The sequence below is a fragment of the Photinus pyralis genome, unplaced genomic scaffold, assembly GCF_008802855.1.
Source record: "Photinus pyralis isolate 1611_PpyrPB1 unplaced genomic scaffold, Ppyr1.3 Ppyr1.4_LG1, whole genome shotgun sequence".
Classification (NCBI taxonomy): domain Eukaryota; kingdom Metazoa; phylum Arthropoda; class Insecta; order Coleoptera; family Lampyridae; genus Photinus; species Photinus pyralis.
The window spans coordinates 38941621-38969253 of NW_022170249.1; the positions used below are offsets into that span (position 1 = coordinate 38941621).

Below are 27633 nucleotides of genomic sequence, written 5' to 3' on the forward strand. Positions count from 1 at the left end.
TTATATCAATTAATTGTGTATAAAATATGCAAAAAAAATACGGGGCGAAAATAGATAGGTAGATATAAAGGCCTTTTCGGTATATCGGTAGAATTTTAGGCAAACCGGTAGACGGAACATCACTGGCGGACCACTGCACAGTGGTTTGTGTTAACGCGCGATTAGTGAACGATAACTTCGCTCAGCCCGACGGCAGGCGAGCCGGGCTGGCACCTAGCTATGCAGGTGCCGGTGTGCCGAATAATCCGATGGGCACGGGAACAGCGATTTTCGGGATCGGTACCCTAATAGCCTTTTTCATTGCTTAAATCTCAAAGGAAAAGGTTTTGAATTAGAAGCCAACAAAGACAATTCTTACAGATATTTTTTAACAAACATAAAACGTAACCTGTGCTGTGGCCAGGCCAGAGGGGGGCAGCTGCCCCCCTTGCCCCTCCCTGCGTACGCCCATGTCGACGCTTCAACAGCGTTCCCTTCATCAACTGATAGTGGCTTGGCAATGGATTCCTGGAAAAATAAAACATTTTACACGAATATTGACAAAAAAAAACAGTAAAAGGCATGGTTTATTTTAACATTTGTTTATTTATTAGTTTCCCAACGCAAAAGAAAAATGGAAGGAGATTGGAGAACAAAATTGCAGACAAAACACTGGATCCAATTTTTTATAATTTATTACAACGGTAAACACCAAACCAAACTCTCAGACCCTTAACACAAATTGAACTGACAACTGTACAATTTAATCTAAAAGAACCACCACACATGCAACAATGCATATGGCTTTGGAGTTGAACCGAGACTAAAATACCCACAGACGTTTAGACGTATAGGCTAAACGGTACATTTGAACTGAACGGTTCAAACTGTCACATGAAACTCAACGCGAAAGGACGCCCCTTTGCAAGATAACGCAAAAACGTATTTGATAGACACAGGTAGGTCAAGCCTTAGGAGAAGTGATTAAACTTTAGGCTTCGATGGTTAACCCTGTTTCACAAAACGCATCCTCGTGCTCCTTTCGTATAGTTTTGGGTGGGTTGATTAAAGTGTTGGTTATGTTAAGGATGTACAAAAATGGTTACCATCCCAAAATATTGAACTATCAACAGAAATAAAGCAGAGCTCGCCAGCAAGTGCCTGGGTCAAATCTGGACTGTAAATAAGAAGAGTTGGAGAGCAAAGTTTATGTTCCAGTTCCATCGAATCCAAAAATGCGTTTATGAGACTCTTTCACATGCGTTATTGTTCATTACAAGTGCTCGTCTATGCTTATGTCTGCTTCGTTTCAGGGCGATAAACGCCACACCTCGTGAACCTGACACTCGTTGTGAAAATTGGATATCAATTCAACATTAAAATCAGAGAAGGTGACTTGATGAAAAAGCTGGCTGGACTTTGTAATAAATCAAAGCAAATAGGCACTTTAAAAATCAAATACCTAGGAGAGTAAGTACCGGTTTCAACAATGTCAAATATTGAGAAAGGGATTGCGCTCTTCTTCCCATTACACACAATTCAAGCTCGTCCAATTGTAGATTGATATGAAATATTATTAGAAAATCATTTGACTTCTCTTTCCTGAAAAGCAAACAACGTTCGCGCCATACGAAAATACATAACTTATAATCTCTACAAGTATTGTTAGGTAATAGAAGTACACACGCACTATCACCGTAGGTAGGTATCTATGTAGGTCGCGTTATTTAGAAAAGGGCAAAAACCTCATAAGCTCGCTACGTCTTCTTCTTCTTCCAGTCAAACCAATTTGTTACAGTGGCCTAAGTTTAAACATTTGATAGGTGAACCATTTCAGTCCTCGTACATTCTTCGTTTCATGCTAGCTACTGTGAATTAATGTGGCTGCGCACCTTCCCGTGGACGTGATATCTACAGAGATAAGCATTTTATTGAACTTCCTTCCTAATACATTTAAATTTATTATGTTCGTTATCAGTACGCTCCCAAACATTATTGATGTGTATTGAAGATGGTAAGTAGTTGACGGCCATTGTGCTCGCTACATGTATTTCTCAATTTCAGTGCAATGGATTATAAAATAATACTGACCATTACCACGTGCGTCGCTCTTCATAGTGTCCAATGCATGGAAATCCCATCAAATTGCTCAAAGAGTGATAATCGCTGCCTTCAAAAGAGAGAGGAAATGCACTGGTGTACCGATCAAGGTTGCAGCACTTGCACTGATCATAACTGTCTTATGACATGCAAGGGGTTTAACTGCGGAATCTGTCCGAAGGGCGACTGCTGTAATGGGACGAACTGTAATGTGTGCTACAATAATAGTTGCTGCGCAACGGAATCTTGCAATTATTGTATACGGACCTGCAATTTGGCGTGTACTAATTATACGTTGTGTGAAAAAGTCTGCATATCTAAGTGCCATAAGAGTGACAAGACTGTATTTGTTGTCCCTAGTGCGTTACATGGTAACCATGTTACGGTATACATACGCGGTACGCCGTACAAAGGTGATTTAACATCAAGACCGTTTTCATCCCAAGATAAAACTGCTATTGTTCTAATCGACGGAGTAGACCACATCGCCATGGTTTTATCTTTACCACAACGTACATGTAAAGAAACAAAATGCGACAGCACGTGCAAAGGAGAACACTGTAATGGCGAGTGTATGAAGGACTGTCTCTCTAAGTGCAGCAAGGATTGCAATAGATTTTGTCTGGCCCAGTGCTCCAAGTCATCGCCTAATAAAGGTACTTCTTTCCCGTATATTTTTTGTTGTAATAATTTTTGCAGCATTTAACTACTATGACACTTTAACACCCGGTTGCTGTCACGTTGTTCATCCACTAATTTGCCACAACTCTCCCTTTTTTGGCCAGTCTTACTGCTCTAGGAAAAGCCACAGAGAGTGTTCCGCCATATGTACTTCGAAATTTATCCATATAGGCCCCCGCCATGGGCAATTACGTCAGCACATCCACTGCTACTACATTCAAGCTTACCCATACATCTATTGCGGAAACTACGTTATTCAAAGTAAGGTCATAAAGCGTTACTCAAAAATTAATTGATCTATTTTAGATTGTGACTCGTGTTATGTATGTAATGGAAGCTACAACCCCAGTGAATGCGTGAAATCCGTACTGTGTTCAAATATATGCAGGGAAAATTTTCTGCCGTTTAAACCAACGGCTCCAAAGAAAGAAGCAGCACCCCCTCCAATGTCTGTGCCACGCTACATACCAAATCCATATTTACATCCATTTGGTTATTCCTATTATAATCCGAATCAACTCTTTTCAGGACCTCAACAGTACGGCTAACGGTATTAGATACCCACTAAAGTTGTATCAGTGCAGTGATTGTTTTATACATATTTCTCTTAGTTAAATTAGTATGGAAACTTAATTTTAGTGGCTCATAGCTACCGACAGATTGCTAAGATGGCAAAACATGCGTAGTTACGGGTCAAGTAATTTATTAAGATTTTTAACTATGCAGAGTTATTTATTTAATACAAAATACAAATACAAACATTTGTCTAGCATATATCTATGTTACCGTTAATCCTAGAAACCCCAATGAAGCTACTGCGCAATGAAATTACCGTCAAGGTAAATTGAGTTCCTGGTTCTATCTTGCCTACTTTAATCAATGTGACGTGCTCAAAAACATGGAAATGATCGATTAGATTGATTGCTTAATCTTATTGGTATTAATTTCAAAACGGATTTCGGCGAGAATTGAGGAGTGAGATTTTAGGGTGTGCATTAAAAACGCCTCCCCCCTACCTTTAATCTACGTCAATGGTTATAACCGAGGGGTTGCGTTGACGTTTTACTTTTCTGTTTGTTATTGGCACGCACTAAAAAATCCAAATCGCCACGTGTTTTATTTCTTATTTTCTACTTCACTTTTATGGTGGGTTTATTATCACTAAGAAATAGCCAATAGAAACAAGGACTTGGTTCGTCGGTTAGCGACGCACAATAAACAGACAATTAATTAAATAAATCTGAATTACTTACAGTTTTTCAATAATCCAATAACGTCGTAACAATTTTGCGATATTCTTTTTTTTTAATTTTTCTTTTAGTTAAGGCCTATCCGGATCAATGTTCACTTTAGCCTACAGTAAGGGCGACTACATATATCGACATACACTATTAAATCAGGAATAAAACATTTTACGCTCAGGGGCCGATTAGTTTCGTTGAATGTACTCTTGAGTTGAGTGACTATTTTGTACAATGGTAGTTTATACTACAGTTTATCGTTAAATTGTGGGTTTCTGAAATTTGTCGGTTAAACTAACATTGTACAACCGGGCCTTAGTGTGTTAGGAGTAGTTGGTATAATTGAGATTGAGAAAATATTACTTTTGCTTTTGTCGTTGAAATGACAGGTTCTGATTTTTGCGAAAGGTGATATCTGAATTAGAAAATTTCAGAATCATCACGCTAAAATTGTTTAAATTAACTATCTAAGTGTCCACATGAACAGGGCATTGTTGTATCTTTTCGAGGTAAAGTTATTTTCACAGAATTTCTTATATGTTTTAATTACCTATCTTTATTTTACCTATATCGCGATGCGAAACCCATTTATTAATGGGTTACGTAAGTTTGCTTTGCTCTGATTTCCAAAATGTAGAATTTGATTCATACATAACAGAAACTTATACAAGTTCATTAAGTATTTAAAAATTATTTGATCATTGGGTCTAATTTTTTACATTGTAGTTTTTGGATGTATCTTTCGTGTAACTCCTATCGATGAAGTGCCTTTGTCTTATCAAATGCTATAACGAATTCAGCAATCTATGATTAATAATTCTGTTTGACTGAAACTCATCTAACACTTCGTATTTAAGATCAGGTGTTCTGCAATGCAATGTGTGAGCTACACTTTTGCTACTGTGTGACGAATTGCTCTGGAATTGATTACATAAAAGATAGGAGTTCCTAATGTCCACTCACATGTAAATTCCCTTTTAATTTATCTTTTGCCTTTGTCGTTACTACGCAGTTTATTTATCTCCTTGTCCAAATGAGATTAGATTAAGTTATAGGGTATAAGTAATGAGCTGTGCTGAAAATTTGCGTTTAGTGCCCAGAATTGCTAATTTATTTACTGTTTTGTGCAATAAAATATCCTTAGCGTATATGTAGAGTCTTTGCCAAGAAGAAAGTGTTTGTACCCACTAGTGCCAGAGGATTCACAAAGCTTGTATTCTTATCTTATTTTTGGTTTATATTTTTATTCACTTTTTGGCTTGTGCACGCCTGGCGTCCAAAAATTATGTCTGTCGGAACTTAAAAAAATTGTGTACTATGGCGTCAATGATCTATAATCCCTCTCACGACGAGACATCAGAACTCAAAATAAAACTGCCATGCGTTTAAAATAAATTTGGAAAAATTATAACCTCTCACTGTGGTTAATCCTTTTCGGACTTCAACCATGTATGCCAAGTTTGGATTTGATTTTCTCCATCCATTCCATCCCGACCTCTTGATTTGCTTGTTGCTTAAATCCGCAATCTTCACTCCTCCCTTTCGGATAACCATTTGGCTATGCACGAGTTGTCCTCGGGTTCTCATCGTGGTTATTTATTTCGAGACATATTCTAACTTCTTCCATCTCTCATCGCTCTTTGGTTTTCCTTAATATCTTCCGAAAATCATCAGTGGTTTGTTGAAATTAGGCGTTCGACGACTTCATCGTGAAAATGCTTGCTGAGTACATTGTTTACTTTTACATGCTGATTGTGTAGTAGGTAGGTAGGTACCTTATAAGAGAAAGATGTTATTTTACAAATAGTCTAGGCGATAAAGACATCCAACTGGACATTTTGGGGTGGAAAAGAAAAAAGTGGTGGAATGTGTTCAGTTAGGTATCAGAAACAACATATTAAAAATCCCACCCCCCCAGACCCTGTGCTAAAAGCTCCAGCCACCCCACCAACCCCCATAAACCGTGTTTTCGCCCTTTTTGGCTGATATCTCGCGATCTAGATCTAGATGAAATATTTTTAACTGAAAATACTTTCCCTGAAATTTTATATAAGGTAGATACTCAGAAGTTAGCCAAGGTCTACCTCTTAGCCTAGGAAATTCATAAAAGAGGCGAAAATCATCAATTTCGTGGTTTTTGCGTTTTTTTGCAAATATATCGCGACCTATAAAGCTACATGAAAATATTTCTCGTGAAATTTCATACAAGGTAGATACTGAGAAGTTCGCCTAGGTCTACCTCTTAGCCTAGAAAATTCATAAAAGGAGGCGAAAATCATCAATTTTTATGTTTTATTTTGCGGTTTTTTTGCAAATATATCACGACCTTTAGGGCTAGATGAAATATTTTTAGCTTAAAATGCTCCTCGTGAAATTTCTTACAAGGTAGATACCCGAAGTTAGCCTAGGTTCACCTTTTAGCCTAGAAAATTCATAAAATGAGGCGAAAATCATCAATTTTCGTGTTTTTTTTGCGGTTTTTTGCAAATATATCGCGACCTTCAGGGCTAGATGAAAATATGTTTAATTGAAATTACTCTTCGTGAAATTTCATAACGATGTAGGTAACTAAAGAGTTGGCGTAAAGTCACTTTTCACCTTCAACTTTCATGTGTGAGAAAATATTATTTGTAAAACAAAGCATTTCTATGTACCATTTATTCGTGTAAAAACAATATTTTCATTTCAAAATATTCACATATTCATTTATATCTAAACGTAATCATTCTCCTCTGCGGATTCCACTTCTTCAGGCTCTTCGACGTCCTCTAGTGGTAATGGGTCGTCTGAAATTACCGACTCGTAGTTCTCCGTGTCTTCCGATTTTTCTGATGCATGGGTACCCTGAAGAGACGACGTGGCATTTAGGCACGATGTTCTATGACACTGGACGCAGAGTTCGTTACACTTCAGACCTACAACAAGAAGCAATATGTCAAATAATTTTTGATAATTATGTATTCTCTCGTGGGTCATACGTGTCCGGTGGAGAAGGTTTACCTGATTTCCTGCAACTGCAAGCAGTCATGCCACCACGTTCACATCCACATGAAATAAGTTTGAGGAGACTTTCCGGGGCTGGATCCAAAGTCGTTGTGATAGGCGTCAGGAAAGTCTCCTCAAACTTATTTCATGTGGCTGTGAAAGTGGTGGCATGACTGCTTGCAGTTGCAGGAAATCAGGTAAACCTTCTCCACCGGACACTTAGGACACACGAGAGAACATTATATTCGTATACATAATTATCAAAAATTTTTTGACATATTTTTGATTTGCTTGTTGCTTAAATCCGCAATCTTCACCCCTCCCTTTCGGATAACCATTTGGCTATCTGAATCTGAAGTGTAACGAACTCTGCGTCCAGTGTCATAGAACATCGTGCCTAAATGCCACGTCGTCTCTTCAGGGTACCCATGCATCAGATAAAGCGGAAGACGAGGAGAACTATGAGAGCCTGAAGAAGTGGAATCCACAGAGGAGAATGATTACGTTGAGATATAAATAAATATGTGAATATTTTGAAATGAAAATACTGTTTTTTACACGAATAAATGGTACATAGAAATTCTTTGTTTTACAATGAATATTTCCCCACACATGAAAGTTGAAGGTGAAAGATGACTTTACGCCAACTCTTCAGTTACCTACATCGTATGAAATTTCACGAAGAGTAATTTCAGTTAAACATATTTCATCTAACCCTGAAGGTCGCGATATATTTGCAAAAAACCGCAAAAAAAAACACGAAGATTGATGATTTTCATCTCCTTTTATGAATTTCCTAGGCTAAGAGGTACACCTAGGCCAATTTCTGAGTAGAAATTTCACGAGGAGCATTTTCAGCTAAAAATATTTCATCTAACCCTAAAGGTCGCGACAAAAACCGCAAAAAGCCACGAAAATTGATGATTTTCGCCCCTTTTATGAATTTTCTAGGCTAAGAGGTAGGACCTTGCCTAATTTCTGAGTATCTACCTTGTATGAAATTTCACGAGAAATATTTTCAGCTAAACATATTTCATCTAGACCTCATAGATCGCACGATATCAGCCAAAAACGGCGAAAACACAGTTTCTGGGGAGTGGCGTGGTGGCTGGAGCCTTTAGCACAGGGTCTGGGGGGTGGGATTTTTAATATGTTGTTTCTGACACCTAACTGAACGTATTCCACCAATTTTTTCTTTTCCACCTCAAAATGTCCAGTTTGCCAATTTTACAGTCTCTATCGCCTAGACTAAAAGTAAACCATTCCAAATAACCGATTTGTCTATGGTCTCCATGCGTGAAGGTCTTAGGTTATCTTTATCAGTAATGGACTGATCTAGTTTGTAAATAGGTGGTACGGCAATTATTAGTTAGAAATAGTTGGCATGTGTAACGTAAATTGCCACATCGAACAAGTAGTTATTCTTTAATTTCGGAAACTGATACTACGCTAGAGATTCTACACAATATTTTCATGCACAACTGCAAATATTTAACTGCAATTATGATCTAATGAAAGAATTCAGATTGGCCAAGTCAAATATGATAAAAAGCTGACGAAAAATAGGGCAACACTGGCTGGATGCTTTTGCTCTTTGTTATCACACTTTGAGATGAACTCAATGACATAAATCAAAATCAATGTAAAATTTAGCAACCGAATTATCGGAGTACGTACATAGTGTGAGCGGAACTAGTGTACAGTAAGTTACTTAAATAAATAGATAGGTTAATTTTCAAAAATATTTTGCAGATGAGAGCAGTTCTCACAATACTTATTCAGTACACTTTGGTAGTGGCATCCGTAAACGCAAACTTTTGCAATGAAAAGAACTGTTGTAGTACAAACGATTGCAATGTTTGCGTCGCCACTTGCTACACAAATTGCACCACGGAATCTTGCACAAAATCATGCATAGATACCTGTATTTCGAATTCACCCGTGACCAACACGTGCATTGGATCAGAATGCTGTGGCAACGAAGAGTGTAATAAGTGCGCCCGTATATGTACGGAAGAATGTCCAACCACGAAATGTAAGGACAGCTGTGTGTCCAATTGCATAAGGGGAATTTCTGCTCATTGTAGCGAGTCTGGTTGTTGCTCAAATGCTGAATGCAACACATGTTCTCAACATTGCATAGCAAATTGCCAAACGCAGATTTGTAAGCACGACTGCGTCGAAAACTGCATGCAAGGATTGCTCCAAAGTTGTAATGGGTTCTATTGCAATTACTGCTCCGAGTCTACATGTTGTAAGAATTCCATGTGTAATACGTGCACTCAGTTGTGCGCCTCCCAATGTTCGAGTCCTCAATGCAAGCACACGTGTGTTAATAACTGCGCTCAGCCAATACATCAAGTTTGTCAAGGACCAATATGCAACATCTGCAGTGGGACCACCTGTTGCAACACTAATCACTGCAACACTTGCGCTAACACCTGCTCAAACCAGTGTACGACAATGGACTGCAAAAACGCTTGCATACAAAAGTGCGTTCGTACAACACCCTCATGCATTGGAGCTAATTGTAACCTATGCGTAGGCGATTCGTGCTGTAAATCTTCCAACTGTGATAGATGCGTTGATTACTGTTACGATCAAAACATCCCCAGCACTTGCACAAACGCATGTGTCAAGCAATGCGTAGAGACCGAACCGACAAAAATCAGTATACCTCTTCCAGAATTTACCTGTGAAGGTACAACGGAATCAGCGCCATACCGTCCACAACTAGTTATCCCCAGTGACAATCGTACGATCAACATCACCACCCAAGTAATACTGCACAACGTCATTAACAACACCAACATTATTAATATTCCCATAAAAGTAAACTTTACAAACGTAAACAATATACATCATGCAACAAAGCCTAAAAACCAAACGGAAGAGACAGTAGAATGCTGTTACGTGATACACCCCAAGGAGTGCTTTTTCGCGCCACAAAACGAAACTTCAGCGGATGGTTCGGCCGCCTCGAACATTAAATGTATTAGAAGAAGACACAGAGAATGCTCCTCGATCTGCTCGTCATCGGTCGTTGTCATTTCTCCACCGCCTCCTCCAATGTTGATGCCTCCACCGTTCGTGTCTACGCAGATACAAGCGCCTCCGCCGATGTATCCCCAGTATTCGCCAGTTTGTCAGTACGTACAGCACTATCCCTGGCAGTACTGTGGGAATTTCGAAAAGTTCGGTAAGTACTCACAACGGTCGGTTCTTTTATTAACCAATGAAGGTTAATAGGTATTTACATTTACATAATTTTGCAATTTGAACTAGAAAAGAACGTCACGTGTTAAAGTTTTTGCCATATCTTGGAAATGGTTCTGAAAATTATGAACTTCCTTTTAGAGTTCTTAAAAATTCAAAATTGCCAAATGCCAAATTATTTGAAATAGAAAATTCGGCCGATAAATATTTTCTTACGAAATAAGTTAAGAAAAAGCTTGGAACATTGAATATAATCATATTGTTTCGACAAAAAACTCAAACACATTTCTAGGTTTTGATTATGCAAAGGAATTAAATGCCAATGCTCCGCTTTGTCGATATTAATTTTTCCCAATTTATGAACTAGGTTTTGTTGCGGATAACTGCACCGATAAGGTCCACTCAAACCGACGCAGACATGGGAGCACGGGAGCGGTACAGATGCGGGGTATATTTCTACGGCGGTATGCATACTTGTATATCCCGCTGTATGTACAAATATAACCCGCATCCGTACCTCTCCCGCTCACGTACCAGCAAAAAATGTTGACCGCGAATCAATGTTTTCACACCAATATTTGTACGTGGCGCTCCCCAATTTGGTACGGGCTCACGCACATAACTTCAATTTCAGCGCACCTCACATAGTTCATGACCGCTCGCGAAAATTAGCTGAGAATTGCCACTCTCCCGCTTGTCTCGCTATTTAAATCTGGCCCGTTAGAAGTTCTGAAACGGAACCTATTTTCTGAACGAAAGACTAATAATCAACCTCGTAATAAACCTACACTTTTGCTACGTGCTCGGCTTTAAACAGAACGGGACGAAACTTTTACATTCGAAGAGATCGTGGCAAGCGCGCTCGCTTGCCCCAATACGGTTCCTTTTATCGCTTGTTATCGTCAGACACACTTTTGTGCATGTTCAGTATAAAACGGTATATGTGTACATTTTCCTATGTTTAACAAAATACAAGTTCAAAACTAAATTTTTGAAACGGCAAATCGGTTGCCTGGTTCATTTCGCATTACTTTCAATGACAGTGATTGAACCATTTCATCTCCTGGTGTTTTTTTCTTAATAATTAATCCACTGTTATGATGGATGATGTGGTACTCTCAGGATTTTAAACATGGAATTAGAACCAAGAAACGTCTGAATTGTTAATTACACACGCCGAGACTTTCTTTTATAATGCATTCGTAATATTTTCCGGTTAAGTGTCAAACAAAACCCTAAGCACTATCATTTAGGCCAAGGCATGATTATAGAAAAATTTGCGTCCGAAAATACACCCCGAAAAGAACACACCTCCAGACACCTCCAGAAAGTTGGCTCACAGAAATTTCGCAAATAAGAGAACTCGGTGGATTGTCCCGACAAATATACTCAGAAACCGTCTCTAGTATGTTTGCTCCTAAGAAAACGCGCCCAGAAGCTTCCTTCCACAGAACACCCTTCTCATTTATGTGTCTTTGAATTAGAATCAAATATTCACCCCACATAATTTGCCCACGGTCTATCGGGCCCCGGAAGCTACGCCCTCAGAATATTCGCCCTTAGAGTATTCGTCCATGGAGGTTAATTCGTTCCACAAGCTTCACATACGATAACACGCCCCTAAACAAATTTGTCGCAGATAAATTTCCTAAAAAATGGATTCGCATTTACAGATATTGTTGATATAACTACATATTTTAATATTTAAAGCCAAAGTAATGCCGTGTTCCCCTAGAACTCATCGAACAAATGAACTGATCCGAAGAAAATTCCGAATCATTATTCACGGAGAGTGCAATATAGTGGGGAAATCTGGAGCAAGTGAGGTAACTGTGGAAAACATCACGTCTACAATGTACAAAAATTAGCAATCCGAGGGAGTATCTCTTGAATTGGAATGATTTTAACATGACGTTAATCTAAAACAGAATGTGATTCAAAACAGATTTAAAATCAACTCCAACACTTTCTCATTTGTAAAAAATATCATTCCTTAGTCTCTTACGTAACTGTACATGAAATACATTGTTCTTCATCCGAGGTAATTGTAACGGTAACTCTAACTAAAGTTGTATTCGCTAATCAGTCTGAACGAGTTTAAACAAATGAAAATTAATAACTGGCCAATCACAAGACAATCGAAATGTCATAAAATTTATATTGAAAGCAAATAAAACCAAATTCAAGGATCACTTGCTCCTCAAAATTACAAGCAGCCGAAAGCAACATAATTTACAATAAGTAATTTCAATTAAAACTAAGTACATTACCTTTTAGTTATAGCAAAGAATACTCTTTGGGTTATTAAGCACAAAACTTACACAGACTCAATTTGTAATTCTACGTAAAAACTACGTTTAAACTGCACCTTAAGCAAAGCTAAATCAAGACAAACCATTCATTCATAATATACAGACGTTTAAAAGTTGCTAAAATAAAATTCTTGTATTTTAAGGGATTAACGTATTTCCAGCGGAGATTTTTTTCCCCGAAACCCAAAATCGATCGCTTAAGAAAACAATAAAAAATATTCGTGGTTCTTTTATACATTCTTTATCAATGATATGGGTTATTAAGGATCACTATGCAAAAAAATTTCGTGTACAAACATGTTTTGCTTATTGCTTGCAAATTCGTATCACTTTCAAAACTGGTTGTACAAAAGAGACTTGGTTTAGGGGTAGTGGCCAACTGTCCAGAGTCACGTGTTCCAACTTAGAACAAAGGTCCGTAAATGGATAGAATTATATTTAAAAAGCCCCCTCCGGAGACACAACTCACCCTGTGCACGCCATATGCACGATATCCGTCAACATTTGGTTAAATCGTATGAAAGAATATTATGCGTGGACATCCAAATTCTGATTGTAAATTTAGGTACGGAAAAAACCTCATTTCAGTACCAAGGTGTGCACGGTAAGAACTAGATTTAAGTTGCGTTTCATTCTAAGCCCCACGTAGAGAAAATAGCGTGCACTAGACAACTTTGCCGTCACGGAATTGACCGCAAAGTGGTAAATAAATTATGCAACTTAATCCAATTTCCCGTGTTGTTTTAGTTTCTCTATGTAGGTTAATCATATAACACGGGTTGTAAAAATAATGATATTTTCAGATTGTGGTGCCTGTTACGAGTGTGGAGGAAGTTATAGCCCGCAACAATGTTCAATCCAGCCAAATTGTTCCCTTGTCTGCCGAAGCAATTTATTTACGCTATAGCACTTCGGAGGATACAATCTGCAACCCTTACAATGATAGCGTTAACTACTTTAATCATTATACTTTTATTAGCCAAATTAGATAGTCACTTGTACATTTTACTTGTAGAACTAATTGCGTACAAACTACAGTATCGTATTAATAATATATTATAAAAGCCCTTATATAATGTATAGAAGTTATTGCATTTGTAGTTCCCTTTGATAATAATTTTGTAGTAATGTCATCAAAGCGAGCCAAGTTACTCAAGTGGGGACTAACAAAGGCGTAAGGAGAGTGGTAGTGCTACTTAATTAAGGAGCGATCCTTCTAACTTTAAAGAGTTCGCTGGACCAAAAGTTCCGCTTCCGTTCTAAGTTCGCAGTAATTTCTTAATGCCATATTGACAGCACAACTCAGCTTTAACATCGGTATAATAAGTTTTGTGAGCGTAATTTATGTAGGAAACTAAGACGTAGCTTTTATTCCAAAATATACGACTCCGAAGTTTTTTACGCCAAGTTACGAAAAGATTGCAATAAACCTAAAAATTATTATTTTTTACAGTACTGTATTCGTATTTCTCAAGTATTATACAATTCAATCGCCAACATTTGACCCAATGGAGTATAAACAATGCACTGCCATGAGACTGTAAAAAAAAGAGAAACATGGCAACTTTACTTTTCAGATTTCTACGTAAACGTCACTCCCTTGCTAGCTGCCTGTCCCCGCCCTATAACAACAAATAGTGAAATCGTATGTACAAGCTAACTTTCTAGTTTGAAATTGAATAAAAACTTCCAAGAGTATTTTCTTCTGACTTTGCTTGTCTTCGTAAGGTAAAAAATGTTACACAATAGAAAGACCTTCCATATAAACTGAGAGTGGCTCCCTTGAACAGGAATACGCCGAAGTATCAAAGATTGAAGATCTAAAAAGAAATGACTGAAATGGAGAAAACGAAGAATATAAACCCCGCCCACCTCAAAATAAATGCCAAAAATGCTGATAATCCCAAAATTTAACCACCATGGATTCCAAGGATTTGTTTTTCACAATTACTTTTAACTATATAAATCGTTTGCTGTATTTATATTTTAAATACGAGTGTAAAGCAGGTTACAAGCCATGTACCAATACTCGTTTTCACGACCGATATCGTGACAGTACGGGGAAGATTTCGAGTAAGTCTCCGATTAATCTAGTACTTTATACCTACTTTCTTCAGAGTTCATTGTATGCCACTTTCGAAAAATATCTTTCCAACCAAGTCAACGTAGACATTAGGAAATTTCCGATACCCGCTCAAAGAGCACACTCATTTAACAACAATATCGCCAATTTTTTAATAGCATCATTGACAAGTAATGAACCGTGCAGTAATGAAAAACGGAAAGCTCTTCCGTTTTCCTAATAAAGTTGATACACAATATTGGATATGATTTGCTTAAAAAATATGTATTGAAAATAGTCAAATTCTATTCATGTATAATGTATATCCATCTATTGCGATCAAATGGATGCTCATTCAAGCTTAATGCATAATTATATAACGGTGTTGATATCTGCTTTGTCAGAATTCAGGTATGTCAAATAACATTAGCGAATTAATTTTGAAATGCTTTAATAAATCTCATTTGTTAATCAATAACGAGCTCATTCAAACAGCAGACTTGGCCTGTGATTATTGAAAATACAAGCTCTCTCCTTGCTTGATTTATCGTGTTAATAATCCGTGACAGACAGCACGTAAGTACGCACTTATAGCATTTAGGTATTTCATACGAATTTGTTCATAATTTTTCGGAAGCGGTTTATTTAGGTACATCTACTGCAGCAGATAAATTGCACAAGTCGTTTAGGGATTTGTTTGTTCTCTTTTCGGTTAGGTTGGTTGTGAAAACGGCAATAATTGTTTGAAATGTAAAAAATTTCCGGAAGAGCCTCTCCAGATTTAAATTTTCCCATCACAGATATTGCGTTCCCCGTTGAGTCAGCTATGATTCGGATTTGGAGTCGCCGCTTTCTCTAATTAGTAATTTTTCCACTTTCATAACCAATTCCTCTTCTTCGCACCATGGTCCGAATGTTCACTACAAATTGCTGGAAAGCCAAATTGTCGATATTTTTTTCGTTTCAACGAAGCGGCGTTCTGAGCGAACAGATTTGGCCAACGTATCTGAGCATGTCGCATCCCAGATGAGGCATCTTCTTTCAGTTCAATTTATTTAGGGACTGCTGAAAATCTTCAATACCGTAACGTTCCTTTTATTTTCTGTCACTTCTGGAGGTTCGTATCCGCTTCGTAGTAGTTAATTTCGCTCTATTTTCTATTTCTTTTTAAGTTCTTTGGTACAAATGAGCTAAAAAGCAATTTTCCTAAAACGTCAAAGTGACGCTTTAATTTTTCGCGGCGAATTTCACTGAAGTCATTAATAACCAAAGCAGCTAAGTGACCTCGAAGTTTTATAGCGCACAGCATCAAACGAATCAAAATAACAAAAAGACCGTTAGTTTATTGATAACGCTGAGACTATTACCTCATGTAGGTACTTATCGATCACCTTTGTTTTTATTCAAAAGGTTAGTTTATTGTCACTTATACTAATCTCTTGGCCAGAAAGTGACACATAAGTACTCAAAATAATAAATAATTTTATCGAATAGAAAAACCTACAAATTTAATTAGATAAGTTTTTCTGATAAATGCGATTTGTGTAAATTAACTGAATTATGGTAATTCAGATAGGTAAGCAGTTCTTTCATGTTCGTTTAGAAACAATGATTAAGTAATCCAAGTCATACATAGCACACCACATTATTACATACAATAAAGATAATTTTGTACTGTGCTGAGTCAAGGTGATCATAGCGTTACATTTCCAATTCCTGATAGAGCACACCACATAATTGTCCCAGGGTTTACCACGTTATTGATTAAATTATTCGATGACCACGGCCTGCTTCAGGGCGAGTTTTATTAACATTACTGCCAAAAAGAGAAGTTTGAGTGTAAGCGGTGGAAATCCCCTTGGAACCTTCAAAGTTTGTTTACTAACACACCTTGGCCATGGATTGCTTAACCCTCTCATTTTTCCACACAAAGCTTTTTATCGTCGCAAATTCTGAATGGCGTTGTAGACATAATTAAAGCAGCGAAAGTTGATTATAGATACAGGGATAACAAGAATCACATTTCTATTAATCTTGCATCAATGTTTTCAAGGAACGTAAAGAGGGAACGGTAACAATCATGAATAAGTATATTAGTTTTGTGAATTATCTGTTTTGATCGTGAAATCTTATAAATACTTGACATCGTTAAAGCAGGTGCTCGATTACCTACTCTATTGTACTCAAGTGTGGCAGTGCTCGTTGTAAGTTTCAAAAATTGTGCACACTGAGATATGTAAGTAAAATTATGCCATAGAATTTTGTAGAGAAATTTGTTCTAATATCAATATATGGTTAGGTTAATTGCAACATTTTATTACAATATGATGCTATCTCTTATCAACCTAGATAAATAAATTTAAAATTTGTGGATGGTATGCGCATTGTTATACCTTTATAACTTATCGGATATTTTGCAATTGCAGTCACTATTACCAGTTTGGACGCGAAGCATTTAGGTATTTACATGTCGATCGCATATTTTTAATACAAAGGGCCCTCCCTAGGAAAAAAAGATAATGCTTGATGTACACAGCCTTTAATTATCTAATTTCAATACTCATGACATGTAGTAACGCACACATTACCACGATTTGTCCTTCTCATATCTACTCTCGATACGTTTTAGATCATTTTGTGATGTGATGTGACAGAAAACCTTGGTTCACTCAACCTAGGAACCTAATGTAATGTGACAGCTCAGTTACTAAATCAATCTATCACGATTGATTTAATAAAATTAGACGCATCTAATAAGTATTTACTTTAACTCGACCTTACATGAAATTTTAAATAAAATATTGTATGCAAATATATTTACTATGTATGTATTCTGGTGTTTATGCAAAGGGACTACAAATTAAGGCAAACATAGATTTATGAACGTCTATATTTTACGCGACACATCATTGACACATGGCCTGCATACTGCTTATTGATTATTGAGGAATGCCATCTAGATTGCTATCGGCAGGAAACAAGAGAAACATTTTCACGCGCAGAGAAGAAATAATCTTCTCAGAATTCTGAAGTAATGTTAATGATAATTGCATTACGCATTTACATAAAACAGCGTTCGCTATATTTCTTGTCTTACCACAAAAGATTAATATCTTTATTATAGTGGTATTTTCGCTTGTTTGTGGAACCATTTTCCGTTGGGTTCAATGTGTGCAAAATCCAATCCGTTGAACTCACTTTTGCAATTATGAATTTTCTTGATTAACTGATATAAGTAATCCACAAAATATACGGAAAAAAGCGTGATAGCTTATGGCCACGTTTGATGAAAAATTTTTTTGGTTTATTAAAGCCGAAACCTTCGCGAGCATACGTTGAGCCATTCCCCAAAGTATCGCGATCGAATGAACGGTTTAGGCAGGCATAAGATCCATGCAAACATTCATTTTTATATATACAGTGTGAAAATCTTGTCTGGAATACTGACTATATCTTCAAATCAACGTTTTATTAAAGAAGCTTTTTTTTAAAGAAAAGCACTATTTTTAGTGAGGTATTATTAAAGAGTGAATTTTCATATGACAAAGAAACATGGTCACACTAGTAAAATTATGAAATTAATTAACAAACTGTTTTCTTTAATTTGAGTTTTTCTCTTAAATTTGATTATGTAATGTAGTAAGTTTTTTATGTTGCTCTTTAAGAATATGTAATAAAAACTACAGTGACCCTATAGAGAATGAAAACTAGTGGTTACCTACCATTAAAAGAAATAAGCTTCTCTTGCCCAAGCAAAGTACGCAACTGACCATACACTCAAAATGCGTAGATTGATAGCAAACGTTTTATAATTTCTAATGCCATAAAAAGCTTCTTTAAAAAATGTTATTTTGAAAATATATTCAGTGTTCGAGACAAAATTTTCACCCTGTATATATAACAGCACTAAAGCGTTTGTACACCACCACCAAAATGTTTAAATCATCTAGATCATTTCAAAGCCACATTTCCACTATTCGCCTAAAATAGTTCAACTGTCAAAGTGCAGGCCACGGCTCCGATCTTAAGGGTACAGACGAATATTTCCACACCTGTCTTTACCGAAATATCATTTCTAGCATTTTTCGGAATGCGTCAAACCAATCGGTCTAATCCACATCTGATTTAGCGTTTTGAATTGACGCAAAGTGGTGAAGCTACCAATAATCTAATAAATCCTATAATCTGAGAACGTAACGTTATAGTAGAGGAGCTAGCTCGAAATGCCCTGAACGGGAATGATCCAAATTTTAACCGATGGAGTTCCATTTTGCATTATTCGAGTATGCTAAAATCAACGCAACTGGAACTTCGTGAGAAAAAGCCCCACGTGTTCCTGGCTCTTAGTAGAAGTGAACTAGGGTCATACGTAGACTTGGTTTTAACAAAAGCTGATTCACTTTCTTAAGGTCGTCTTCATCTTTTATTTTGATCAAATTTCCTCTTGATTTCATTCTTCAGCTCCAAATTAGTTTTATTTCTCAGGAATTGTTCAGCCTTCTCATAAATTGTAATTGATCATTCTCATTAGTATTTGGAATTTCTGAAAAATATGTCAATTTGATTAATGCACTGTATATCCATTTTCAATAAAAGCTAAGGTGAAGCTATGCCTCCAAAGGTTTTATGGATTTGGTAACAAATTTATGGTTATCCTTTACAAGAGCAAGGTTTTGCTTTAGTCCCAAATTTTGCAAAATTTCTTGACATGCTTTTATGGCTTGATTACTGGTTTCTGAAGTACTGACGTATTAAGGTACTAAATGAGGAATATTTTTGGCGTAATATAGTGCTACATCTAGCCAGGTGTCCCGTCTCATCACAATATAGATTGTGAATGGAAAGAAACACCAGGAAATTGTTCCTTAAACTTCTGAACTCCAAATGGCGCTTTTAAAAGCACTCGTTTTCGATTATTAATTAAATTGTTAACAATTAGAAATTGCGCTCTTATGGTTTCAGCGATTCTATTTAATCCATGTGCCAAACAGGTACACTGCATTAGATTTTTAAATTGCTTGAGCTTTTACGATGTATGCTGCAGCATCTGTTACCATAAAAGAATGCACTCTGAAATGCCTTTGATAAACAGAAATTCGAAAATCTTGAAATTAGGTGGGCATGTGTTCGTTCTTCTTCTCTACCAAATATTACAAAGGATTTGGCGGGTCTATCACTCAGCAGAACGCTAATAAGTAAAGCGGCTATCTTCCACAAATATCAGCGGTTACATCATTCAAAAAACAAAATATATAACTAATGCAATAAAATGTAAAAAAGCTATTAAAATGTGATTAATTTAAAATATGCACAAAAAATCCAACACATTTATTTGATTGTGCTAAAATGCTTCTCTTGGCCTCTAGTAATGAATAACGTGGAATTTATACTAAAAAAGTAGATGAAGGTGAATTTGACCTTAACCTAGAACTATACCTTGATCACATAACACTAAACGAACTTGAAGGGCCCAAAAACATATGATTAGGACTGAGGGCCTGGGGGAGTTCATTAAAATGAAATATTATTTTTTACCCAAAATCGTTCTGAAACCATCATTTTCATGCCTACTTTTTGACCGGAAATTTTAGTTTCCAGGACAGAGGCAGATCAGACCGTTTCCTGCCGCTTGTCACTTTGCTGGCCGCACCTGTCGCTTTACCGGCCGCACTGTCACTTCATAATGACTACTGTCATCACTGACAGATTGACAATCAAAAGTTCTATATGAAAATTGAACTTTATATATTAAAATACGGTTTCGGGTAAAATTTAATACAACACTTTTCAGTAAAATGGGATTACCAGACTCGGAAAATAAAGTGCTCGGTCCCAAAGGGGCCTCGTACTTCAATATTTCCTCGCCAGTAATGTGTCATTTTCAGATTTTCCTGACTTAGGTAAATAACTATTACGTTTAATTCAACTTTAAATAATAAAAAAGGGATAGGGAGGAAGACCAAAAACGCAGAAAGGTGTGTGTTCTCAAAATAAATGCATCTGGGAAATTGAAATATTGTAGAGTTAAATTATGAAAATTATACCAATCCTCAAATTTTTAATATTCATGGGTAGTACAAAACAAATGCCCACTCTTCGTGTACAAAAGACTGATTACTGTGTAGACAGCATTTAAAAAACGACTTCGAATTAATATAGATTAAATTAAAATCTCAAATTACAATCACCTATAATACTGTATTTCATAGCGTACGGAAATATCTTCAATGTTTTTGTGTCTCGTAACTTTCACTGTGACCGTCAAACAGTAACGATCATGGTCATGGGTTTTTGACCAAAACAAGGTTGCGATCAATAATAAATGGTTCGATCTGATAAGGTCGTGGCAGACGCAATCTGTAAGAATAAGAAAAATCGACCAAGGTTTGCGTTTTTCCGCGAAACAAGAAATTTAAAAATTATAAAACCCACGTCACTACTACGCCTTCAATTTAAATGTAATCAATAGTGATAGAAAATGTAGGCATTTCTGCAAAAATTTGTCAATAGTATAATGCCATAAAAGCCATTACAAACGCATTCCTTGCATTACTATCATATTGCTACGTATGTAATACTCGCAAAAAGATCATTTACATATTAATAAGCTTTAAAGGTGCAAATTTAGTACTAATAAACAATATTGGCCTTGTTTTACTGTCACCTATACGCATAATACGTACCCTTCTCCGGGTAAAATTCCGGAAGTGTTTAAGTTCAAGTTGCAATTAAATGTCGGTTGCAGTCAATGATGCTCATAATTGCAAAAATATACGTGATTCTAATCTAAAATCACACATAACGGAACAATGAACATGACAAATGTGGGTACCTACCTATGGCAGTACAGAAATTTGTTCTCTTTGTTTTTGGCCAATTGTAGCCACATCCAGTAGAAATGACAGTCCCAACTAGAATAAATTATTATCAATTAATCTCTGTACACATTCAAGGTTTATTGTTCAATAATTCAAGAAACATAAATATACTAGACAATTAGACAGTCAAGGAGCAGTTTATTGCTTTTCTATCACCTTTGCAATAATATATGATTGAAACTCAAAGTGAATTATACACATTTACCATCAGATACGTCTCATTTAAACTTGGTCATAGATCAGTACCATATAGAGGAAATTTCCTCTATGTCAGTACTCAAACATTTTTGGAATGGTAGCTCTCTCAATTTGTTTCAATAATTATTGTTCTAACTACAGAAAATGTTCACACCACTAATTTATTTGCAAGTTACATAAATCTAATATGCAACATGAATCCCTTTATCAAATTAAAATTGGTTACTACTAAATGATTCGCCGAGTGATTTGCAATGTGAAACCACGTCGACCGCTGAAGACCAGGGTTGAGCAATAAAAGGGCATATACCGTAAACGTTTGCTTGGCATTTCGATAAGTTTAATTATCTTTGGCAAATGTTATAATGGTTGCGTTTAGACTATTTTATTATTCAATAAATTAGACAAATATAGCAAACGAGCTCCTGGGTATGACTATAGCATGTGCAAAACCAAATTTTAAACCTGATGTTAGTTTTGCTTTTAATTAAAGTGTATATGTATGAAATTTCATTTAATTGCTTCCATAAATAAAAAAGTTGGCACTGCACATCCTATACACAAAACCAAACTTGGAAATGGCGCTACATTTGCTTTTATTCCAAGTGGCTATGTATCAAATTTGATTTAAATCCCTCCATAAATACGAAAGTTGGCACTGCGCATGCGTAAAACCAAATTTTGAAACTGGCGCTAAACTTGCTTTTATTCCAAGAGGTTATGTATCAAATTTCATTTAAATACCCTCCATAAATAAGAAAGTTTGCAATGCGCAAATGGCACTGTGAATGTTGATCGATTAGGCTCATCTGTTGGAATTGTGTTTTATGCGCATATTGAATTTCATGCAATTCGGTTCATAACTAACGGAGATGTCAATTCACGAACTCCGATCTACAAATTTGATAAAGAATCCACCTGCAAAATTTCATCGTAATCGGTCCATTCGATTATGAGTTATCGTGCTAACGGACGGACGGACGGACGGACAGACACCGCAAAATTATAAACTCGCTAGGAGCTCGTTAATAATACGACAATTACCCTCAAAATAGCATATTGTTACTTCATGAATTCATTTTATAATTTATTTATGCATGTAAATGCACGGTTCCCCAATAATTGAACAGGCTGGAACTAATGTTGAACACCATAAGTAAAAAAAATTGTTGGAAAATGTTTCATATTCATATTTAGGGTAAAAAATTTGTGCCTTAGGATGTGAAATTTAGTCTTGCATGATACCGAAATACTTGGTCATATCCAACTTTCTGCTTTCTGCTTCATCTACCACTAGTCTTTCATTTGCATACTTTTCTTATTGTATATTTTCACTCTCTATACATTTGTACTTATTTGTTGGTCGTTCATGTTCACCATATTCTATACAGAGTGTGTCATGAGGACGTTAATATGTTAAAGATTTGTTCGTTTTAAGCAGAAAAGTTCTTAAAAACATGCTCAATTCTCAGAGGTAACTGAGATTCAGTCAATTGTCGTTTGCTACATAAGCAAATCGAATTGTGTTACAGTTCAGTTCCAACTTCGATGCGCTCGTGTTATTTTATAAATTGTAGTGATAAATAATAATTACTGTTATAAATTAATCCATTTTAAGACTGTTATAAATGTATTGTTAGTTAATTGTAAAGAAATAAAACCACGTAATTAAATTTACGTTACAGACCAAACTATTAACAGTGGGTTGCGATGGTGACACTTATGCACTCGTAGGTTGATGTTTTGTAAGTAAATGTAATATTAATTTCAGGTAACAGCTTCCTATAGACAGCGACCATGGAACTTCGAAATTCAATATCTCAAATACTCGCAATAATGGTTAGAAATTGCGCAATGCTGTCGTTTGGAATGACTTTAGGCTTCCAAACAATTTTAATCGGAGGTGTATTGCAAGACACCGACAACTTTACAAACGTAGGCGACCATGAGGTCTCTTGGCTTGGTAAGTGAATGAGGATGAAATATTTCACTCTGCAACGCCTTTTAGGTTCGACCTTATGGCTGGCGTTAGTAGTAGGTTGTTTAGGTTCCGGCTTTCTTACGGAACCGATTGGCCGGAAAAGATCCATGCAACTTGTAACAATTCCCTACGTGAGTAGCTGGATTGGTTTTTATTTCGCGACCAAAATTTGGCATCTGTACCTGATTTTAATCATCATGGGATTTTTTAGCGGCGTTTTAGAAGGCCCGGTGAGTACAAAGTCGTGTAACCGAAAACATTACTTTAGTGTTGCAGAGCATCACGTACGTATCGGAGGTGTCGCAGCCGCATCTAAGAGGAGCCATGGCGATTTCTGGTGCAATTGCTGTAACCTGTGGTACTTTCATACAATTTTTACTAGGCACCTTTTACAATTGGCGCACATGCGCTTTGATTAGCTGCGTTTTTCCATTGCTAACATTTTGCATGTTCTTTTTGGTACCAGAAAGTCCACAATGGTTACTGTCGAACAACAAATTGCAAGAAGCAAAAAAGGGATTGGCATGGGTTAGAGGCTGGACCACAGTTGAAAACGTAGAATTGGAAATAAATACTATATCTCAGCAACTATTTGTCGACAATTCTCTAAACAAAACAGTGACACTCAAGAAATATCTGTCACAATTTTTTGGAAGAAATTTCCTTTGTCCTCTCGGTCTAGTTTCATTCATATTCTGTGTGGCCACCTTCACCGGTGGAGACACTTTGCAAACTTACGCAATAACAATTTTTGCAACAATGAGGATACCTATTAGCGAATATTATGCCACTCTCTTGTTGGGATTTGTGCAAGTCCTAGGAGCTTTAATTAACATTGGCCTTTTACGTGCTCTTGGAAAACGTCGTTTGGTTTTAATCGCATTACTATGTATTAGTATTTGTAACATAGTCATTGCAGCGTACGCATATTTATCGAAAGCCTTTTACATTACGCTATTGAAGGATAGTGACGTACTATCTGGTTTAGACATGAGTAGTTATACGTGGATTCCTATTACATTCTTGATCTTATTAAGCTTAATCAATCAATGTGGGGTGTATTCGCTGCCATGGATATTGATGACGGAAGTATTTCCGTACGAAACGCGCGGTGTAGGGTCTGGTATTTGTAGCGGAGTATCGTCTTTTCTTAGTTTTTTGAGTAATAATTTGTTTTTAATTGTCGTCTCCCAAGTAACTGTGCCTGGAATATACTGTTTGCATAGTGTCATAGGTGTAGTCGGCATTATAGTTTTATACATCTACCTTACTGAAACAGAAGGAAAAACTGTAGAATCTAGTGCAACCGAATTTACTGAAAAGCCAGAATTGGTCAAGAAGATACAAAGTGATCAGTGTGCTGGAGTTACAAACTTGTCGTTTGAGTGTGATGGACATTATGTAAAATTTAATGATGACTTTACTAGTCGACTATGATCAACCACTTTATTTATTTCGCTGTCATTTAGCATTAAGCTCCCATAATTCCACCAAAAATGTTCCTGACATTTTAATTTCTGTGTACTTAGTAGTATTATTATTGTTAACATAGATTAAATAAACTTGTTTTCATTAGTTTTTTTAAAAAGCCATTGCAATTTGGGAGCGGCTCCTTGAGAATATTTAGTGAGTATGAGCGAAATACATGAGGGAAATGAAAACACCTAAATGTAAAAGGGTCACTTTGTTGAATAAGAGCAGTTTGTTTGCGTGTGCAAATGATGGTAGACTGTTTGAAATTCCGTTTGCCCTTACACCACAGACTTCGTTACTTAAAGATGCACATAGGATGTGACCATGTAATGTTTCTTCACTTGTTTCTCTTTATTTTATTTTAAATACTCCAGATCAAAGCTGGATTGGTGTGGTTAATAACGTTTATTTTGTAGTAGATAGGTGTGAATGAGTATGCTCTTATCTTTAACGGTAGGAGTAGATCAGTTTAATGAGATCTGTCATTCTTGTTGAAAATGGGACGTGGAGTAGGAAATAAAATGAAGTTGGGAACCGGAAACAATATTGTTTTCATGGAAGCGACGGCAGCGCTTGCTATTTAGACGTTTAAATTAAATTCAGATATTTTACAATCATTTATATGACTTCTGCTATAAAATAAAGTTTTGTATTAGACAGTAACCATTTCGTAAATATTAATTCATTCGATCGAAAACACTACACTAGCCATTACGGTGTTGCTAGAAATTAGTTGATAGTAAATATTTTCTGAGTCTATGATTATACAACGTTCCAATTTTATCCTAGCAAATGAAATAGATATAAGTAGTTTTACTGGTTATATTTTTAGAAAATGTGGGAAGAAAAATATGAAATTTTAAAATTTTACGGTTCAGTAAAATCGACTTATATTCGTCTTTGGAATAGCATTCAACGTTTTGCCCATTTTCGTAAGTGACTTCATCGTGACAAGAAAGAGTAACAACAATAAAAAATGTGTTGCTCCCGTTGGCTGATTAGGAAGAGTGATTATACAGAGTAGCCCAACGAGAAGTATACAGAGGGCTTTTAGGGTATTAAATTTAGAAATTTCGAAAAATCCTCGAACATGTCAATTTTGTATTCGAGGGGGACAACTTTTGGAATACAAATCACGAACCCAAGTCTTCACCCCTCTACGTAGGGAGCTTAACCCCTAAAATTTTAAATGGAATCCTATGGCAAATGGCACATTATTTGACAGCCAATTTAATCGTGATTACTAATCTCCTTTGCTTTTTAAATTCTATTGATTGGTTTCGGAGATATTCGCATTTGAAATGGTTTTTTTCCCCTGATTTAAGTCCTTTAGATTACTTCTTGTGGGGATATTTAAAGAATAAAGTTTATACTACTCCGCCCGGAACATTACAAGGGTTGCGAGCACGTATAACCATAGTGTAAGAATAGAATACACTATGGTATAACCAAAGAGTAACCATAATACCAAAGAGTAACCTTACTCTTTGGTATAACCAAAGAGTAACCATAATTATGGGTACTCTTTGGTATAACAACAATTTCGAGCGATTACCCCTGAAATCTAGCAATATGTACGACAGCGTTTTGAAGCACATCTTTATTATTGCATGGAAGCAGGCGGGAGGCAATTCGAGCATTTATTGAAATAAATGTTGTGTGTTTAAAGTTATTTGTTATTTTTTGCATAATTTAAACCTTTTTTAATACAAGGTGACTTAGATTGCATTTGTTTTGGTTTTTTTAGAAAAAACCATTTCAAATGCGAATATCTCCGAAACGAATCAATAGAATTTAAAAAGCAAAACAGATTAGTAATCACGATTAAATTGGCTTTCAAATAATGTGCCAGTTGCCATAGGATTCCATTTAAAATTTTAGGGGTTAAGCTCCCTACGTGGAGGGGTGAAGACTTGGGTTCGTGATTTGTATTCCAAAAGTTGTCCCCCTCGAATACAAAATTGACGAGTTCGAGGATTTTTCGAAATTTCTAAATTTAATACCCTAAAATCCCTCTGTATACTTCTCGTTGGGTCACTCTGTATATTCTATTTTATTTTTGATTGTTATTTTTGGTTTTTGTTTCTTGTCCTGACGAAGCCTCTTACGAAAATGGGCGAGACATCGACACGGACCTAGCCCGGAAACCGATCGTCTCCGCTTTGACAAATAAAGGAGACAACCGTCCCTTACTTGTAAATAATCTGAACCTCTTACTACGAAGTAATTTTTTTTTGGTAAACCAGGCACATTAAAGACCCATTGAACCTATACCTCTATGAACTAGGTTCAGAGCCCGTTCATCTCAATAAAGGATGGGGCCCTGGTTAGTCTAAGTTGCTTTCATCCCTCCCCGGTTCCAGATGTCTCTGATCAAGGCGTCACAGTGGCAGACCACATGCTTGATAGTTTCACCTGCCCCGCCATAGAATCCGCACGTGAGCTTTTCTACAGGCCCAATGTTGTGCAGATGATAGTTGACCATCCAGTGCCCTGTAAGGACACTGGTGATCTTTACAATCTGGCT

General features: G+C 36.5%; 3 protein-coding genes and 2 long non-coding RNA genes across 7 annotated transcripts; 3 read left to right on the plus strand and 2 right to left on the minus strand.

Moving 5' to 3' along the window:
* Nucleotides 1-2482, minus strand: LOC116175138. Its single transcript, XR_004146251.1, has 3 exons — nucleotides 2347-2482; nucleotides 2071-2295; nucleotides 1-507 (listed from the first exon to the last, which is right to left on the minus strand). It is a non-coding gene; the product is annotated as an uncharacterized LOC116175138 (long non-coding RNA).
* On the plus strand, nucleotides 1520-3523 carry LOC116175115. Its single transcript, XM_031493221.1, has 4 exons — nucleotides 1520-1993; nucleotides 2044-2735; nucleotides 2779-3021; nucleotides 3067-3523. The coding sequence occupies exons 2-4, from the start codon at nucleotides 2048-2050 to the stop codon at nucleotides 3306-3308; spliced, it is 1173 nt and encodes a 390-aa protein (XP_031349081.1). The 5' UTR covers nucleotides 1520-1993; nucleotides 2044-2047; the 3' UTR covers nucleotides 3309-3523.
* A 4847-nt stretch (nucleotides 3524-8370) lies between these two features.
* Nucleotides 8371-13453, plus strand: LOC116175077 (prestalk protein-like). The gene is made up of 3 exons (XM_031493150.1): nucleotides 8371-8688; nucleotides 8739-10185; nucleotides 13318-13453. The coding sequence occupies exons 2-3, from the start codon at nucleotides 8739-8741 to the stop codon at nucleotides 13419-13421; spliced, it is 1551 nt and encodes a 516-aa protein (XP_031349010.1). The 5' UTR covers nucleotides 8371-8688; the 3' UTR covers nucleotides 13422-13453.
* Nucleotides 13454-13803: 350 nt separating this feature from the next.
* On the minus strand, nucleotides 13804-21567 carry LOC116175131. Its single transcript, XR_004146247.1, has 4 exons — nucleotides 21413-21567; nucleotides 21260-21362; nucleotides 13998-19119; nucleotides 13804-13944 (listed from the first exon to the last, which is right to left on the minus strand). It is a non-coding gene; the product is annotated as an uncharacterized LOC116175131 (long non-coding RNA).
* LOC116175084 (facilitated trehalose transporter Tret1-like) lies at nucleotides 15074-25208 on the plus strand. 3 transcript variants are annotated; one of them, XM_031493172.1, is made up of 4 exons: nucleotides 15074-15152; nucleotides 23424-23615; nucleotides 23661-23863; nucleotides 23910-25208. In XM_031493172.1, the coding sequence occupies exons 2-4, from the start codon at nucleotides 23450-23452 to the stop codon at nucleotides 25068-25070; spliced, it is 1530 nt and encodes a 509-aa protein (XP_031349032.1). In that variant the 5' UTR covers nucleotides 15074-15152; nucleotides 23424-23449; the 3' UTR covers nucleotides 25071-25208. The 3 variants fall into 3 exon arrangements, with proteins under 3 accessions (XP_031349032.1, XP_031349040.1, XP_031349022.1); XM_031493180.1 differs by lacking the exon at nucleotides 15074-15152 and adding an exon at nucleotides 15931-15986; XM_031493162.1 differs by lacking the exon at nucleotides 15074-15152 and adding an exon at nucleotides 16684-16812.
* Nucleotides 25209-27633: the final 2425 nt, after the last annotated feature.

What these genes read in the sequence shown, in the direction of transcription:
- LOC116175077 (XM_031493150.1), top strand. Translation starts at nt 8,739, where the DNA reads ATGAGAGCAGTTCTCACAATACTTATTCAGTACACTTTGGTAGTGGCA. An exon ending in TGGGAATTTCGAAAAGTTCG is followed by an intron (nt 10,186 to 13,317) that starts GTAAGTACTCAC and finishes TGATATTTTCAG; the next exon opens with ATTGTGGTGCCTGTTACGAG.
- LOC116175084 (XM_031493172.1), top strand. Translation starts at nt 23,450, where the DNA reads ATGGAACTTCGAAATTCAATATCTCAAATACTCGCAATAATGGTTAGA. An exon ending in CCATGAGGTCTCTTGGCTTG is followed by an intron (nt 23,616 to 23,660) that starts GTAAGTGAATGA and finishes AACGCCTTTTAG; the next exon opens with GTTCGACCTTATGGCTGGCG. An exon ending in GCGGCGTTTTAGAAGGCCCG is followed by an intron (nt 23,864 to 23,909) that starts GTGAGTACAAAG and finishes TTAGTGTTGCAG; the next exon opens with AGCATCACGTACGTATCGGA.
- LOC116175115 (XM_031493221.1), top strand. Translation starts at nt 2,048, where the DNA reads ATGGATTATAAAATAATACTGACCATTACCACGTGCGTCGCTCTTCAT. An exon ending in CAAGTCATCGCCTAATAAAG is followed by an intron (nt 2,736 to 2,778) that starts GTACTTCTTTCC and finishes TAATTTTTGCAG; the next exon opens with CATTTAACTACTATGACACT. An exon ending in CGGAAACTACGTTATTCAAA is followed by an intron (nt 3,022 to 3,066) that starts GTAAGGTCATAA and finishes GATCTATTTTAG; the next exon opens with ATTGTGACTCGTGTTATGTA.